Source organism: Mercenaria mercenaria, unplaced genomic scaffold, assembly GCF_021730395.1.
Source record: "Mercenaria mercenaria strain notata unplaced genomic scaffold, MADL_Memer_1 contig_2854, whole genome shotgun sequence".
Lineage (NCBI taxonomy): Eukaryota > Metazoa > Mollusca > Bivalvia > Venerida > Veneridae > Mercenaria > Mercenaria mercenaria.
The window spans coordinates 13,258-31,886 of record NW_026460939.1 but is presented as its reverse complement, the minus strand read 5'-3'; the positions used below and the strand labels follow the sequence as shown (position 1 = coordinate 31,886).

At 37.8% G+C, this 18,629-nt stretch overlaps 1 protein-coding gene across 1 annotated transcript in view; it reads left to right on the top strand.

The window, feature by feature from the left end:
- The window catches only part of LOC128552498 (uncharacterized), a 28,680-nt gene that overhangs the window by 7,176 nt on the left and 2,875 nt on the right, over positions 1–18,629 (top strand). The window contains exon 2 of the mRNA XM_053533548.1: positions 5,444–5,588. Coding sequence (XP_053389523.1) covers positions 5,444–5,588 — 145 coding nt within the window. The remainder of the gene's footprint in view (positions 1–5,443; positions 5,589–18,629) is intronic.

Sequence of the window (18,629 nt, the reverse complement as noted above, 5' to 3'; positions counted from 1 at the left end):
CAGCTTTCAAATTTGGACCACATGCACAGTGTTGTGTACGGAAATGAAATTTGACCATGAGCTAGTCAATAAGTCTTGAAATTTGGAACACTCAAAAATGGCACATTGGTGGGCGCCAAGATCACTCTATGATCTCTTGTTTTTAAGGTTAAAGTTTTTTGGCAGCCTTTGTTTTTGTGTCATATCTTTGTTGCTATTGCTTATATCTTACTGTAGCTTCACATAAACATTGTCCAGCATACAAACAAAGTATTGCAGGGGCCGGGTCCATTAAACAAAAGGTCAAGGTCACCAAGGTGTTATACTTCTAAAGGTTATTTTTAAGGTTAAAGTATTTCGACAACCTTTGTTTTTCTGTAATATCTTTGTTACTATTGCTTATGTCTGACTGTAACTTCACATAAACATTGTCCAGCGTACAAACAAAGTATGTGCATGGGCTTAGCCCATTATACCCAAGGTCAAGGTCATCAAGGTGTTATACTTAGGTTATTTTTAAGGTTAAAGTTTTTTGGCAACCTTTGTTTTTCTGTCATATCTTTGTTACTGTTGCTTATATCTTACTGTAACTTCACATAAACATTGTCCAGCATATAAACAAAGTATGTGCAGGGGCTGGGCCCACTATACCCAAGGTCAAGGTCACAAAGTTGTTATTCTTGGAATTATTTTCATGTCAACCTTTGTTTTTCTGTCATATCTTTGTTACTGTTGCTTATATCTTACTGTAACTTCACATAAACATTGTCCAGCATACAAACAAAGTATGTGCAGGGGCTGGGCCCACTATACCCAAGGTCAAGGTCACAAAGTTGTTATTCTTGGAATTATTTTCATGTTAAATTTTTTTGAAAGCTTTGTTTATAGACATATCTTTGGTTCTTTAAAAGATAATGAAGATAACTTGAAATTAAAAACATTTCTTTATATTGTGGGTTACAATCCCCATAACTCTAATCGTATTTTTGACAGAATTATGCCCCTTTCATACTTAAATTTTTTTGGCAATCTTCGCTTTCTTGACGTTACTTTAGTACAATATAAGATAAAGACTTGAAACTTGAAATGTATCTTTATCATCATCATCTGCATGAATTGTAACAATCCCCATAACTCTGATTTGTATTTTTGACCAAATTATGCCCCTTTCATACTTTAATTTTTTGACAATCTTCGTTTTCTGGACATAGCTTTGATACTATATAAGGTTATGACTTGAAACTCAAAATATGTTTTTACCATCATCATCTGCGTGTGTGGTAACACTCTCAATAACTCTAGTTTGTGTTCTTGACTTATGCCCTCGGTGTATCTTCCTTTTAAGAGGTCTCTTATTGAGATATATATGTCAAATCACCGAATAGTGGAGTGCGAAAAACTTTGAAAATCTTCTTGTCCAAACCACAAAGCCTAGGGCTTTGATATTTGTAATGTAGCATTATCTAGTGGTTCTCTACCAAGTTTGTTCAAATTATCCCTCTAGGGTCAAATATGGCCCCGCCATGGGGGTCACATGGTTCATATAGACTTGTATAGGGAAAAGCTTTTAAAATATTCTTGTCAATAACCGACAGCATTCAAATTTGGACACATGTATTGTTTTGAGTGGCAAGATGAACTTAACATGAGTTGACCTTGATTTTGACCTAGTGACCTACTTTCACATTTCTGTAGCTACAGCCTTCAAATTTGGACCACCTGCATAGTTTTGTGCACCGAAAAAAACTTTGACCTTGACATTGACCTAGTGGCCTACTTTCACATTTTTGAAGGTATAGGCTTCAAATTTGGACAACATGCATAGTTTTGTGTTCCGAAATGAAATTTGACCTTGATTTTGACCTAGTGACCTACTTTCACATTTCTCAAGCTACAGCCTTTAAATTTGGACCACATGCATAGTTTTGTGTACCAAAACAAACTTTGACATTGACATTGACCTAGTGACCTACTTTCACATTTTTGAAGGTACAGGCTTCAAATTGGACCACATGCATAGTTCTGTGTTCCGAAATGAAATTTGACCTTGATTTTGACCTAATGCCCTACTTTCACATTTCTCAAGCTACAGCCTTCAAATTTGGACCACTTGCATAGTTTTGTGTACAGAAATGAACTTTGACCTTAAGATTGACCTAGTGAACTTCTTTCACATTTCTGTAGCTACAGGCTTCAAATTTAGACCACATGCATAGGATTGTGTACCGAAACAAACTTTGACCTTGACATTGACCTAGTGACCTACTTTCACATTTTTGAAGGTACAGGCTTCAAATTTGGACCACATGCATAGATTTGTGTTCGGAAATGAAATTTGACCTTGATTTTGACCTAATGACCTACTTTCACATTTCTCAAGCTACAGCCTTCAAATTTGGACCACTTGCATAGTTTTGTGTACCGAAATAAACTTTGACCTTAAGATTGACCTAGTGACCTACTTCTAAATTTCTCAAACTACAGCCTTCAAACTTGATGCAGATGCATAGTTTTGTGTACAAAGAACTTTGTCCTTGAAATTGATCTAGTGACCTACTTTCACATTTCTCAAGCTACAGCTTTCAAATTTGGACCACATGCCTGGACCACATGCACAGTGTTGTGTACTGAAATGGAATTTGACCTTGAGCTAGTCAATAACAGGGTTCGCACAGGCCTTGAAAAGTCCTTGAATTCGATGGTAGTCCTTGAAAACTCCTTGAAAATGACAAAAACCCTAAAAAACCTGGAAAAGTACTTGAATTTTGAAAAAAACTCCTTGAATTTGACCTTTTACTCCTTGAAAATATTCTTTCCGTAACTTTGTTTTGCAAAAAGAATTTAAGGCTTAAAATAAATTGGAGAAAATGAAAATAAATTCGTGAAATTGCAGGATCGGGTCACTCGTATGCTATTATAGTGGTCTACGGCCACACTTTATCGATATTTACAGAGTGCTATTTCTACTATATCACCGTTTGCATGTTTCCGTTTCCGTTTAAAAAAGTACGGGGGGATAATAACTCGCAATTTTTAGCTATTTGCGAGTGTTTCCAGAGAATTAAAATGAGTAAGAAAAATAAACATGTTTACTCAAGTAAGCGGGAGACAAAAGACGATTATAAACAGTGGCTGAAGCCCTATAGAGCAGACAGAACGAAGTGTATTTGTACGTCGTGTGACAAAATTTTGAGGTATCATTAGCAGGAGTGCACTAAAAAATCACAAGAAAAGCGATAAACCTCAGCAAAATAGTGAATCACATCAATCTAATAATCGAATTACGTCATTTTCAAAGGTGTGACAAGTGATGGTTGTTTTATTTTTGCTTTACATAATAAAAGTTGTTCAGATTAGGTCGTGGTTTTGAAAAAAAATAGTCCTTGAAAAATTGTAAAAAGTCCATGAAAAGTCCTTGAAAAGTACTTGAATTTTGTCTCTGATATTCTGTATGAACCATGAATAAGTCTTGAAATTTGGAACACTCAAAAATGGCACATTGGTGGGCACCAAGATCACTCTGTTATCTCTTGTTTAAGATACAGCCTTGAAATTTTGATGACATACACAGTTTTGCACACAAATTGTAAAATTGAATTTCATTGACCATGAATGTGACCTACTGACTTTCTTAATATTTTATCATCAGTTTGACATTTGAAACATGTAGCTCATATTACTCAGGTGAGCGATCCAGGGTCATGATGACCCTCTCGTTATGCTATAAATATTGTAAAATACGTATTTTTATAACCAGCGGTCGTATCTGTTGCAGTGCATATTTTCAGGAGCAAAATTAATATTATTGTCTGGATTGTGTATATAAGAACTGATTTAAATACTGCAGAACGTATAATTAGGTCAAATAAACACGACATGTATACAAACCATGAAGGGCGAAAATCTGTTTGTCTATTCATTATTTGTGCGTTGGTTGTCGTCGGGAGTCACTTTCCGATGAACTTGACTCACTGGCATCATTACGATCAACATCAATATCAAATTCGCTAGTGAAACCCTCAAATTCTGAATCAGAATTATCATCACTGTGTAGCCATCACATGAGAAATTCTCAGTTAGCCATTTTTGAATGTGATTTACTCATCATAGACAGGTGCGTACCATGTACCTTATGGGTCCTTTAATTGGACGCTATTTATAGCGTAACTTTAAATAGTAACCATGTGCTTTTTCTTCTGGAAATTAGAGCTAAGATATTCATACGCACGATGCACTATTTAATTTAGGTGGTGCTTCAATAAAAACTAAACAAAATAACTTTAAAAGTGGCGGTGCTCTGAAGCGTTTGTATGAGTTGTGTGGAAATGCGACGAGTAATACATTTATGTGTTTACGGTAATTACATGTAACTGCCTCTAGAACTTTGACACCTGGAGCATGTTATGGTCCTCTTCCAAAGTTGCATTATGCTGTCCTGTTTAAATTCTGAAATTGTGAGTGATTTAGGGCCATCATGGCACCCTTGTTCATGATTCATAAAAATGTTCTTTCGTATGTGGTATAGCTAAAAACAGATTCAGGTTGGAAGTTTAATAGTAACTGAAAAGGTAAAATATTTGTTGTATTTTTTATGCCCCTGGCATCTACTGATGCGGGAGGCATATAGTGATTGTCCTGTCCGTCCGTTTGTCCGTCCGTCCGTACGCGGTTAACCAAATGGGGCCGTTTCGTCTAGCATCAATACCCCTTACTAGAATGACTTGATACTAATGCAGATGTAACCTGTGACCATTCCTCATCTTCAGACATCACCTGCCCCATGTGGTTCTGGGACGATCTGTGTATGAAAAGAATTGGAACCACTGCCTTACCCTTGCATGATCGTAAGAGGCGACTAATAGGGTCTTAACACTTGGTTTTGCTGTAACTCTGTGATTCCAGCAGGTATGCAAATTTTGATTCCACATCTCATGTTTTTATTTCGATGTAAATGAGATGTGAAACCAAAATTTGTAGTCCTGTTTGGCGCCATATAACCTATACTGTTTTGGTGCGCTGTAAAACCCAAATAAATAAATAAATAAATCAGACATCACCTGACCTCAGCTTGACCTTGACCTTGAACTTGACCTCGTTTTGGACTTAGGTTGCTTTGTATCAACAAGGATGCCACCGGGGGCATCAAGCGTTTATTGAACGCAGCTTCTTGTTTTTTTCATGGGAAACAATTATATTTCAGTTTTGGAATACATGGTAAGACTGACATCAGGTTGGAGAATTTAAACAAAATTAACAGACTTGTTCAAAATTAGCCTGATTAGTGAGTCTGGCAGTGTTTAATGTCTTTGAAACTTGTATGTATACGGTTTAATCAGCCAAAAATCCAGCATGTATTCCAACATTTTAATTGTTAAAGTTGAGATTGTTAAATGAAATTATTTGTTATATAGATTCTTTATATAATTTGTTAGGAGCATAAATTCAATAAATTTGTAATTTTCAGGAGTGATATAGAAGGACAGAATATAAACCTTGGCTCAAGATCCACCCCAATCAACATTCAGAGTCCATCAGTCTCTATGGCAACTGTTCCCATGTCAACAGATGTTAGATTGTTGCCAGTAGATACTCGACCATTACAGAGTCAGGTAAGAAAACAGATGCATCTCCATGTCTGTGTTGTTATCCCTTTACCACACAAAACAGAAGCCAATATAACCGCCTTTACATAACACTGATAAAGGATAATCAATAATAGGTATATGGCTGATAAGCCTGACAGTTTTATCTGAACAGAGGTGTTGGCATTTATATTGTGATTGCACACACTTATGTTACAAATATGATTATTTTAGTATTTATGTCTCCCTCCACACAGTGGTGTGGGAGACATATTGATTTACTCCAGTCTGTCTGTCTGTCTGTCTGTCTGTCACAAAGCTTGTCCGCACTCTACATTGAACATTTCTCATCCGATCTTCACCAGACTTCAACAAACTTCAACAAAATGTGTCTGCCAATAAGTGCTTGGCCAGGTTCGATAAATAGCCAAATCGGCCTAGGCACTTCGGAATTATGGCCCTTGAATTACCAAAAACACTCAGATTTCTTGCACAGTTTTGCCCCCAAACTGGCGCCTATACTACTAGTAGTATAGGCGTCCTTTTGGTGTCAAGATGGCGCATGCACATGTACATTAAGTAAACAGTATATAAAGACTGACTTACTATTTAGATGATTAGGCAGTTGTGGGAGACATGCGCTTTTCTCAAAAGCATCTCTAGTTTTTCTGTAAGTTTGACATTATTTTTGTCAATGTAAAGATTTTAGTAAATTAGATTCTTTTTCCAATGATACAAAATTCATTATAGTTTCTCTCTGTGTTTTGAAGATATAACTTGCTAAAGTAAGTGAAATATATTTTAGGCATAAATTTCTGTTTTGGATTGGTTTCAAATTGAAGTTCATATAGTTTGATTTTGGGAGTTCAATTTATATACTCGTCTGCCGAATAGGAAAATCAGCATGTTCTACCTTGTCTTATTTACATAAAAAACGACTATCATACTGAATAACACTACCTAAATCCCGGACCGTTCTATTATTCAAAGTACAAAAACATCGCTGACCTTGAAACCGAACAGTACTAAGTCTTGGGCTAAAGATTAAAATATTTTTTAGATAATATTACATAATTTTTTGCAGATCAATCGTCGGCAAATCACGGATGACTTCCGCTGCAATTAACTCTAGGGGTGTCATAAAATATTTGGAAGCCACAGTCCTGTTTTGATTACATAAGGCCATATATTCCAAGCCATCCTATACACAAATTGTTGTTTAGGGGAAATCCGCATAAATCACACGCGACCTTCATGACCGTACATATTTAAATATATTTAGGTGTTTAATGGTTTTTTTTTTTTTTTTTAAGAACGAGGAAAGTCCTGCGCACTGGCGCCTGGTCCCAAGTTTTACATAGACTTATATAGGAAAAAACTTAAAAAATCTTCTTGTCTGAAACCAAAAGACCTAGGCCTTTGATATTTGGTATGTAGCAGTGCCTTTTGGTTCCCTAAAAAGGCCCTGCCCTGGGGGTCCCAAATTTAACATAGACTTATATAGGGAAAAAATAAAAATCTTCTTTTCTGAAAGTTCAAGGCCTAGGCCTTTGATATTTGGTGTGTAGCATTGCCTAGTGGATCTCTAACAAGATTGTTCAAATTATGCCCCTGGGGTGAAAAGAGACCCTTGGGGTCACTTGTTATATGAGTTATATAGGAATAAATACTTAAAAAATTATCAGATCATATTTCCTAGACTGTTTAAATATAATTACCTGATGACCCCAAGCGATTAGGAGTCGCTTGACTGTGACCTTGACCTACTGACCAACCTTTTAGCTCACCTGTCACGAAGTGACAAGGTGAGCTATTGTGACTGCTTGATGTCCGTTGTGCTTCGTCAGTCGTCCATCGTCAGTCGTGCGTCGTCTGTCAACAATTTCTAAAAAAGTCTTCTTCTTGAAAACCACTGGGCAGAATTACACCAAACTTCACAGGAATGATCCTTGAGTGGCCCCCTTTCAAAATTTTTCAAAGAATTGAATTCCATGCAGAACTCTGGTTGCCATGGCAACCGAAAGGAAAAACTTAAAAAATCTTCTTGTCCAAAACCACAAGGCCTAGGGCTTTGATACCTGGTGTGTAGCATCATCTAGTGGTCCTCTACCAAAATTGTTAAAATTATCCCCTAGGGTCAAATATGGCCCCGGGGGTCACATGGTTTATATAGGCTTACATAGGGAAAACTTTGAAAATCTTCTTGTACAAAACCACATGGCCTAGGGCTTTGATATTTGGTATGTAGCATCATCTAGTGGTCTTCTTCCAAGATTGTTCAAATTATCCCCCTAGGGTCAAATAGGGCCCCGCCCCGGGGGTCACATGGTTTATATAGACTTATATAGGGAAAACTTTGAAAATCTTCTTGTACAAAACCACATGGCCTAGGGCTTTGATATTTGGTATGTAGCATTATCTAGTGGTCTTCTACCAAGATTGTTCAAATTATCTCCCTAGGGTCAAATATGGCCCCGCCCCGGGGGTCACATGGTTCATATAGACTTATATAGGGAAAACTTTGAAAATCTTCTTGTTCAAAACCACATGGCCTAGGGCTTTGATATTTGGTATGTAGCATTATCTAGTGGTCCTCTACCAAGATTGTTCAAATTATCCCCCTAGGGTCAAATATGGCCCCGCCCCGGGGGTCCCAAGTTTTACATAGACTTATATAGGGAAAAAAGTTTAAAAATCTTCTTGTCTGAAATCACAACACTTAGACCTTTGATATTTGGTTTGTAGCATTGTCTTATGGTCCTCAACCAAAATTGTTCAAATTGTTTGTGGGTGAAAAGAGGCCCTGCCCTGGGGGTCCCAAGTTTTATATAGACTTATATAGGAAAAAGCTTCTTGTCTGAAACCATACAACCTAGGCTTTTGATATTTGGTATGATGCATTGTCTAGTAGTCCTCTACCAAAATTATTCAAATTATGCCCCTGGGGTTAAAAGAGGCCCAGCCCTGGGGTCACTTAGTTACTATGTGAGTGATATAGGAAAAATACTTAAAAAATCATCTGATCCTATTTCCAAGACTGTTTAATTATAATTACCTGATGACCCCAAGTAATGTGATGTCACTTGACTGTGACCTTGACCTACTGACCTACTTTCTTGTTTTTTAAGAAATAGCCTTGAAATTTTGATGACATACACAGTTCTGCACACGAATCGTAAAACTGAATTTCATTGACCATGAATGTGACCTACTGACTTTCTTAATATTTTATCATCATTTTGACATTTGAAACATGTAGCTCATATTACTCAGGTGAGCGATCCAGGGTCATCATGACCCTCTTGTTGGTTAAGTTTTTAGCTCGACTGTTCAAAGAATAGTCTAGCTATTCTACTCAACCTGGCATCGGTGTCGGCGTCACACCTTGGTTAAGTTTTTGCATGTAAGTACATACAGCTGTCATTTAAAGGCATATAGCTTTGAAAGTTATTTTTTCCTTTTCTAGGTCAATTACCAACCTCACTGGGTCAAGTTCCATAACTCTGACTTGTATTTTGAGCAAATTATTCCCCCTTTTGGACTTAGAAAATTCTGGTTAAAGTTTTACATGCAAGTTACTATCTCCAAAACTAATGCAGATATTGAATTGAAACTTCACATGTGTTTTCGGGGTTATAAAACTAGTTGATAGCATCAAGTCCCATAACTCTGACCTTCATTTTGGCCAAATTATGCCCCCTTTTGGACTTAGAAAATTCTGGTTAAAGTTTTGCGTGTAAGTACATACAGCTATTACTAAAAGGCATATAGATTTGAAACTTATTTATTCTTTTTTTAGATCAATTACCAACCTCACTGGGTCAAGTTCCATAACTCTGACTTGTATTTTGAGCAAATTATTCCCCCTTTTGGACTTAGAAAATTCTGGTTAAAGTTTTACATGCAAGTTACTATCTCCAAAACTAATGCAGATATTTAATTGAAACTTCACATGTGTCTTCGGGGTTATAAAACTAGTTGATAGAAGCAAGTCCCATAACTCTGACCTTCATTTTGGCCAAATTATGCCCCCTTTTGGACTTAGAAAATCCTGGTTAAAGTTTTGCGTGCAAGTACATACAGCTATTACTAAAAGGCGTATAGATTTGAAACTTATTTTTTCTTTTTCTAGATCAATTACCAACCTCACTGGGTCAAGTCCCATAACTCTGACATGTATTTTGGGCAAATTATGCCCCCTTTTGGACTTAGAAAATTCTGGTTGAAGTTTTACATGCAAGTTACTGTCTCCAAAACTAATGCAGATATTGAATTGAAACTTCACATGTGCCTTCGGGGTTATAAAACTAATTGATAGCATCAAGTCCCATAACTCTGATTTGCATTTTGGTCAAATTATGTCCCCTTTTGAACTTAAAACTCTTTTGATATTTAACCTTTTTGGGTAATAATTTCCTGCTTCTGGGACAATATTTCGAATATTCGAGCTTGGCTGTCTTACGGACAGCTCTTGTTGTATGTAAGCTGGTATCTCAGTATCCACTAATGGGAATGGACACTTGTTCACAGTCATGATCTGACATACACTGTGCAGGTCCCATAACTTTACTTTCCAATTTTTTCAAAATTATGCCCCTTTTTCGAATTAGCAGTTTTTATGCCCCCGAAGGGAGGCATATAGTTTTTGAACAGTCTGTCGGTCTGTCAGTCTGTCAGTCTGTCCGCAATTTTCGTGTCCGGTCCATATCTTTGTCATCCATGGATGGATTTTCAAATAACTTGGCATGAATGTGTACCACAGTAAGACGACGTGTCATGCGCAAGACCCAGGTCCGTAGCTCAAAGGTCAAGGTCACACTTAGACGTTAAAGGATAGTGCATTGATGGGCGTGTCTGTCCATATCTTTGTCATCAATGGATGGATTTTCAAATAACTTGGCATGAATGTGTACCACAGTAAGACGACGTGTCACGTGCAAGACCCAGGTCCGTAGCTCAAAGGTCAAGGTCACACTTAGACGTTAAAGGATAGTGCATTGATGGGCGTGTCCGGTCCATATCTTTGTCATCGATGGATGGATTTTCAAATAACTTGGCATGAATGTGTACCACAGTAAGACGACGTGTCGCGCTCAAGACCCAGGTCCGTAGCTGAAAGGTCAAGGTCACACTTAGACGTTAAAGGATAGTGCATTGATGGGCGTGTCCGGTCCATATCTTTGTCATCCATGGATGGATTTTCAAATAACTTGGCATGAATGTGTACCACAGTAAGACGACATGTCGCACGCAAGACCCAGCTCCGTAGGTCAAAGGTCCTAAACTCTAACATCGGCCATAACTATTCATTCAAAGTGCCATCGGGGGCATGTGTCATCCTATGGAGACAGCTCTTGTTGGTTAAGTTTTTGTATGTAAGCAGGTATCTCAGTATCCACTAATGGAAAAGGATTGAAACTTCACACACTTATTCACTGTCATGATATGACATGCAGTGCTAAGGTTAAATAACTCTACTTTGCATTTTTACAAAATTATGCCCCTTTTTCAACTTAGCAGTTTTTGGTTAAATTCTTATATGTAAGCTGGTATCTCAGTACCCACCAATGGGAATGGATTGAAACTTCACACACTAAATTGTCTACTGTCATGAGCTGATAAGCACTGTGCAGGTTCCTTAACCCTGTTTTGCATTTATACAAAATTATGCCCCTTTTCTACTTCTGTACTCATTCAATTGACAAAGCTGTTGAATAGTCTAGCGTTGCTGTCCTCGGACAGCTCTTGTTTCAAAATTATGCCCCTTTTTCGACTTAGCAGTTTTTGGTTAAGTTTTTGTATGTAAGCTGGTATCTCAGTATCCACTAACGGGAAAGGATTGAAACTTCACACGCTTGTTCACTGTCATGATATGACATGTAGTGCAAATGATCAATAACTTTACTTTGCATTGTTACAAAATTATGCCCCTTTTTCAACTTAGCAGTTTTTAGCTCGACTATTCAAAGAAAAGGTAGAGCTATTGGACTCACCTATGCGTTGGCGTCCCGATTTGGTTAAGTTTTTGTATGTAAGCTGGTATCTCAGTAACCACTTATGGGAATGGATTGAAACTTCACACACTTATTCACTGTCATAAACAGACTTACATTGCACAGGTTCCATAACTCTATCTTGCTTTTTTACAAAATTATGCCCCTTTTTTTACTTTTTTGGTTAAGGTTTTGTATGTAAGCTGGTATCTCAGTACTCAGTAATGGGAATAGATTGAAACATCACACACTTCTTCACTGTCATGATCTGACATGCACTAAGCAGGTCCCATAACTCTACTTTTTTTTTTTTTTTTTTTTTCTCCAAAATTATACCCCTTTTTCCACTTAGAATTTTTTGGTTAAGTTTTTGTATGTAAGCTGGTATCTCAGTATCCACTAATGGGAATGAATTGAAACTTCACACACTTGTATACTGTCATGATCTAACATGCACTGTACAGGTCTCATAACTCTACTTTGCATTTTTTCCAAATTATGTCCCTTGATTTATCAGTTTCTGGTTAAGTTTTTGTATATGTAAGCTGGTATCTCAGTACTCACTGATGGGAATGGATTGAAACTTCACACACTTTTTCACTGTCATGATATGACATGCAGTGCAAAGGTTCAATAACTCTACTTTGCATTTTACAAAATTATGCCCCTTTTTCATTCAACTTAGCAGTTTTTGGTTAAATTCTTTTATGTAAGGTGGTATCTCAGTACCAACTTATGGGAATGGATTGAAACTTCACACACTTGTCCACTGTCATGAGCTGATAAGCACTGTGCAGGTTCCATAACCCAGTTTTGCATTTTTACAAAATACTGCCCCTTTTTGGACTTTTATATTCATTCAGTTGACAAGGCTGTTGAATAGTCTAGCGTTGCTGTCCTCCGACAGCACTTGTTGTTTATGGTGATGATCTGACATGCAGTGCACAGGTTCCATAACTCTACTTTGTGTTTTTTTACAAAATTATACCCCTTTTTCGACTTAGCGGTTTTTATGCCCCCAAAGGGAGGCATATAGTTTTTGAACCGTCTGTCGGTCTGTCAGTCTGTCAGTCTGTCCGCAATTTTCGTGTCCGGTCCATATCTTTGTCATCGATGGATGGATTTTCAAATAACTTGGCATGAATGTGTACCACAGTAAGACGACGTGTCGCACGCAAGACCCAGGTCTGTAGCTCAAAGATCAAGGTCACACTTAGACGTTAAAGGTCATTTTTCATATAGTGCATTCGTGTCCGGTCCATATCTTTGTCATCCATGGATGGATTTTCAAATAACTTGGCATGAATGTGTACCACAGTAAGACGACGTGTGCGCGCAAGACCCAGGTCCGTAGCTCAAAGGTCAAGGTCACACTTAGACATTAAAGGTCATTTTTCATGATAGTGCATTCGTGTCCGGTCCATATCTTTGTCATCCATGGATGGATTTTCAAATAACTTGGCATGAATGTGTACCACAGTAAGACGACGTGTCGCACGCAAGACCCAGGTCCGTAGCTCAAAGGTCAAGGTCACACTTAGACGTTAAAGGTCATATTTCATGATAGTGCATTGATGGGCGTGTCCGGTCCATATCTTTGTCATTCATGCATGGATTTTAAAATTATTGGGCATGAATGTGTACCACAGTAAGACGACGTGTCGCGCGCAAGACCCAGGTTCATAGGTCAAAGGTCCTAAACTCTAACATCGGCCATAACTATTCATTCAAAGTGCCATCGGGGGCATGTGTCGTCCTATGGAGACAGCTCTTGTTTAATAAGTTTTTGTATGTAAGCTGGTATCTCAGTACCCGCTAATGGGAATGGATTGAAACTTCACACACTTCTTCACTGTCATGATCTGACATGTAATGCACAGGTTACATAACTCTACTTTGCATTTTTAGCTCACTAGAGCACAAAGTGCGCAAGGTGACCTATTGTGACCGGTCATTGTCCAGCGGCCATCGTCAGTCAACATTTGCCTTGTGAACACTCTAAAGGGCCACATTTGTGACCCAATCTTTATGAAACTTGGTCACTATGTTAGTTTTGATGATCTTTAGGTCAAGTTCGAAACTGGGTCATGTTGGGTCAAAAACTAGGTCAGTAGGCCAGATCAAAGGAAAAGCTTGTGAACACTCTAGAGGTCGCAGTTGTGACCCAATCTTTATGGAACTTGGTCAGAATGTTTTTCTTGATGATCTCTAGGCCAAGTTCGAAACTGGGTCATGTGGGGTCATAAACTAGGTCAGTAGGCCAGATCAACTCTGGTGAGCGATATAGGGCCATCATGGCCCTCTTGTTACAAAATTATGCCCCTTTTTCAACATAGCAGTTTTTGTACCCCCCGAACAACAAAGTTGTAAGAGGGGGTGTGGGGGGGGGGGATATATTGGTTTCAGGTTGTCTGTCCGTAGACACAATCTTGTGCGCACCATCTCTCCTCATCCCCTTGACGCAATTGAATGAAACTTCACACAAGTGATCAGTAACAACAGTAATTGTGCATGGGGCATGTTAGGTTCTTTCAGAAAAAAAATTGCAGAGTTACGGGACTTTGTTTTTTGTTACTATACTATATACATAGACACAATCTTGTGCGCACCATCTCTCCTCATCCCCTTGACACAATTTAATGAAACTTCACACAAGTGATCAGTAACAACAGTAGTTGTGCATGGGGTATGTTAGGTTCTTTAAAAAGAAAAAATTGCAGAGTTATGGGACTTTGTTTATTGTTAACATACTATGTACATACAGTCTGCATATGCAATCTTGTGCGCGCCTAATCTTCCGAGCCCTTGCACACAATTTAATGAAACTTCACACAAGTGATCAGTACCAACCCTAGTTGTGCATGGTGTATGTTACGTTCTTTTAGATAAATATTCTGCATAGTTATGGGACTTTGTTTTTTGTTACTATACTGTATACATACAGTCCACATAATTATGCAGTCTTGTGTGCGTCAAATTGCAATGTACTGTGTCAGTGCATGTGGGGGGGGGGGGGGTACATTCATCACCTTTTGTGATAGCTCTAGTTGGTTAAGATTTTGTATGTAAGCTGGTATCTCAGTACCCACTAATGGGAATGGACGAGGAAGCTTGTTTCTATCTGAACCTTGTTTTGCGGTAGATAGAAAATGTTTTAATGGTTTTCAGCTGTTTTGTGTTGTAGAAGTTTAAGCCGTTTGATGACACTCTGTCATCATTGGGCAAATTTTTTTATGGAGGATTAAAGATGGCGGCTAAAATGACGTCTTAAGCAAATGATAAGTTGACACCAAATTCAGATAACAGACATTTTATTGAACAATATTGCCATCAGGTCTCTACCTATAAGTGGATACTCTCCAGAATGCTGTGTACAACACATGTAACATATATTTTCATAAAAATGAAGTTTATGTTATAATACGTTACCAGTATGTTACCATTAAAGTCTAACGGTAAGTCTTCAGTCATATATTAAGTGCTTTTTTGTGCCCCCCATGAGTGGGGGGGCATATAGATTTGGTCTTGTCCGTGCATGCGTCCGTCCGTCCGAAGTTCGTGACGCGCCTAGCTCGAAAAGTATTTGATATAAATTGATGAAACCTTGCATGAGTCTTTATCATGATATGAACTTGCACACCTCCTATTTTTTGCCTGGCTCTGGCCCTATTTTCAGAGTTATGGCCCCTGAAATAGTCAAAAATGCCCATTTTCACCTTGTGACATGGCTAGCTCAAAAAGTATTTGATATAGATTCATGAAACCTTGCATGAGTCTTAATCATGATATGAACTTGCGCACCTTCTATTTTTCATCTGGCTCCGCCCCCTATTTTCAGAGTTATGGCCCCTGAAATAGTCAAAATTGCACATTTTCACCTTATGACATGCCTAGCTCAAAAAGTATTTGATATTGATTCATGAAACCTTGCGTGAGTCTTAATTATTATATGAACTTGTGCACCTCCTATTTTTCATTTGTGTGCGCCCCCTATTTTCAGAGTTACGGCCCCTGAAATAGTCAAAAATGCACATTTTCACTTTGTGACATGCCTAGCTCAAAAAGTATTTGATATAGATTCATGAAACCTTGCATGAGTCTTAATCATGATATGAACTTGAGCACCTCCTATTTTTCATTTGTGTGCGCCCCCTATTTTTAGAGTTATGGCCCCTGAAATAGTAAAAATTGTACATTTTCACCTTGTGACGCACCTAGCTCAAAAAGTATTTAATATAAATGGTTGAAAACTTGCATAAGTCTTTATCATGATATAAACTTGCACACCTCTAATTTTTCGGCTGGCTCCACCCCCTATTTTTAAAGTTATGGCCCCTGAAATTGTAAAAAAATGCACTTTTTCACCTAATTATGTGCCTAGCTCAAAAGTATTAGATGTAAATTCAGGAAACCTTGCTGGAGTCTTTAACATGATGTGACCTTGCACACTTGGCATTCTTCTTGAGAATCTTAGCTCTTATTACAGAGTTATGGCCCTTGAAATAGCCAAAATGGTGGATTTTTTGTTTGTGATGCTCATAGCTCAGAAAGTATAGGGCCTAGAATAATGAATCCTTTTCATAAAATGTTTGTTGAGGCTATACCCCATTAAGACTGCAAACATTTGAATTATTGCCCCTTATTTGTGACAAATGTACCAGTGGGGGCACACCCTGTGTCCTACAGACACATTCTAGTTAATGCTTGCGACAGTTATATTATACTGAACAAGAACTTCGAAAGAAAATGTGTATCATAAGAGTTCGCCGTTTATGACAGAAAGTTACGTTACCATCATGTATTGTTAAATAGTATTCATAGAATTATTTGCCAAATTGGTTATTCGAATATACTATTTACAAGTTAACAAATGCAGTGTATTTATAGTTATAGATTAATAACTTCTGTTTTATAATAACTCAGTTGTAATTTACATTACAATACGTTACCATTAAAAATGTGAATAACATTTTGCATTAAAACATATACAGCAAAACAGTTTGACTAGTGAGTAGTCTGAGGCATGTATTTGAACTAGAACTTGTGAATTGGAATCGGCATAGTTTCAATTGTACATATAAACAATTAGCCTAAATTCAGTTAAACAGTAACATTTTTAAGGTTTTAAGTACCATATTATATAGAAGATGTATAATAAAATATACAAAATGTTTGTCTTGACTAGGTTAATGACTGCAGTGGTGTGATGGCATTAACGTGGGTCACATTATCAATAACACAAAATTCCTTTATAGGAAAATGCTATCATTCGAAATATCAGCAAAGTGCTGACTTGATAGTGATCACAAATCTGTACTGTTACAAGATTGGGAATGCTGAAAGCTTTGCTTTGCTGTACTCCAACTACATTTTGTTTTGTTTGAGGGTTGTTACAGACTACACTTCCCATGCATGCATATAATATTGTATATCACTGTTACATCTACATCTTGCAGAGGAGCTAGCCTGCTGACTTTAGCAACCACATTTGATCATGTTGCATGAGTGCTACGCTGTCTTTTATCATAATGGGACAAAGCGATTTTGTTACTTGAACTTTTTCCCATCCAAATAATGTTGGGTCGAGATTAGGGGTTTGGTTCTAGAGCACTTTTCCATATGCATGTTTGCAGATGAGCACGTTTTACATTCTGTTCAAATAACTTGGTTGTGGGAGGGAATGAAGATATTTACAGTGCTGCAGAAGGTGATTTCTCTACTTTTTAAGCCCACACATGTTGACGTACATCTGACATGCTTTCAGGGTCTGTATGATAACCATAGCACTTTGCAATAAACTTCGTACAGACTTCATAACAGTTTCGAAATCCGACGTCGGATCGCCGACACAAGCCAAAGGTGCAAAACCTGCCTGAACACAATATCTTCACAACAGTTCCTTTTCCAACTCCAAAATGACTTGCAGTGCTATCACAACCGCCGGACAAAGCATGTGAACAAGGTCAGGTATTATAGCTGAATACTCAACACTGTTTCCTTAATGTCCGCTGACACATGATCTCTTATAGGTGACTCCATTATGACGTTCTGTGTGAACCCTTGTTGTACATAGTGGTACAGGAGTAGTGAAAATACATCAGTATCATTGGATATATCGAATACATCTTGCAAGCTATCTTTGACTACAGAAACCATTTGTTGTACAAAATGTTATGGTCCTTTTTGTATGTTTTATTATAGAAGACAGCTGCGCAACATGATCAAACGTGGTTGCGAAAGTCAGCCGGCTTGCTCATCTGCAAGATGTAGATGTAACAGTGCGCGCATTTTGTATATTTCATTATACATCTTCCGTATAATATGTTATAATCATATGGTACTTAAAACCTTATAGATGTTACTGTTTAACTGAATACATGTTAATATTGTATAAATTTGCAATTGAAACTATGCTGATTCCAATTCACAAGTTCTAGTTCAAATACATGCCTTAGACTACTCACTAGTCAAACTGTTTTACTGTATATTTATGTCTCCCACCACACAGTGGTGTGGGAGACATATTGATTTACTCCAGTCTGTGTGTGTGTGTGTATGTGTCTGTCACAAAGCTTGTCCGCACTCTAAGTCGAACATTTCTCATCCGATTTTCACCAAACTTGAACAAAATATGTTTGACCATAAGACCTCGGCCAAGTTCGATAACTAGCCAAATCGGTCCAGGTGTCTTGGAGTTATGGCTCTTGAATTACCAAAAATCGGTCTTTTTACTCTTGTCCGCACTCTAATTCGAATATTTCTCATCCAATCTTCACCAAACTTAAATAAAATGTGTTTGACCATGAGACCTCGGCCAAGTTCGATAACTAGCCAAATCGGTCCAGGCATTTTGGAGTTACGGCCCTTGAATTATCGAAATATTGGCCTTTTTACTCATGTCCTCACTCTTAATCAAACATTTCTCATCCGATCTTCACCAAACTTGAACAAAATGTGTTTGACCATGAGACCTCGACCAAGTTCGATAACTAGCCAAATCAGTCCAGGCATTTTGGAGTTACGGCCCTTGAATTATCGAAAAATCGGCCTATTTACTCTTGTCCGCACTCTTAAG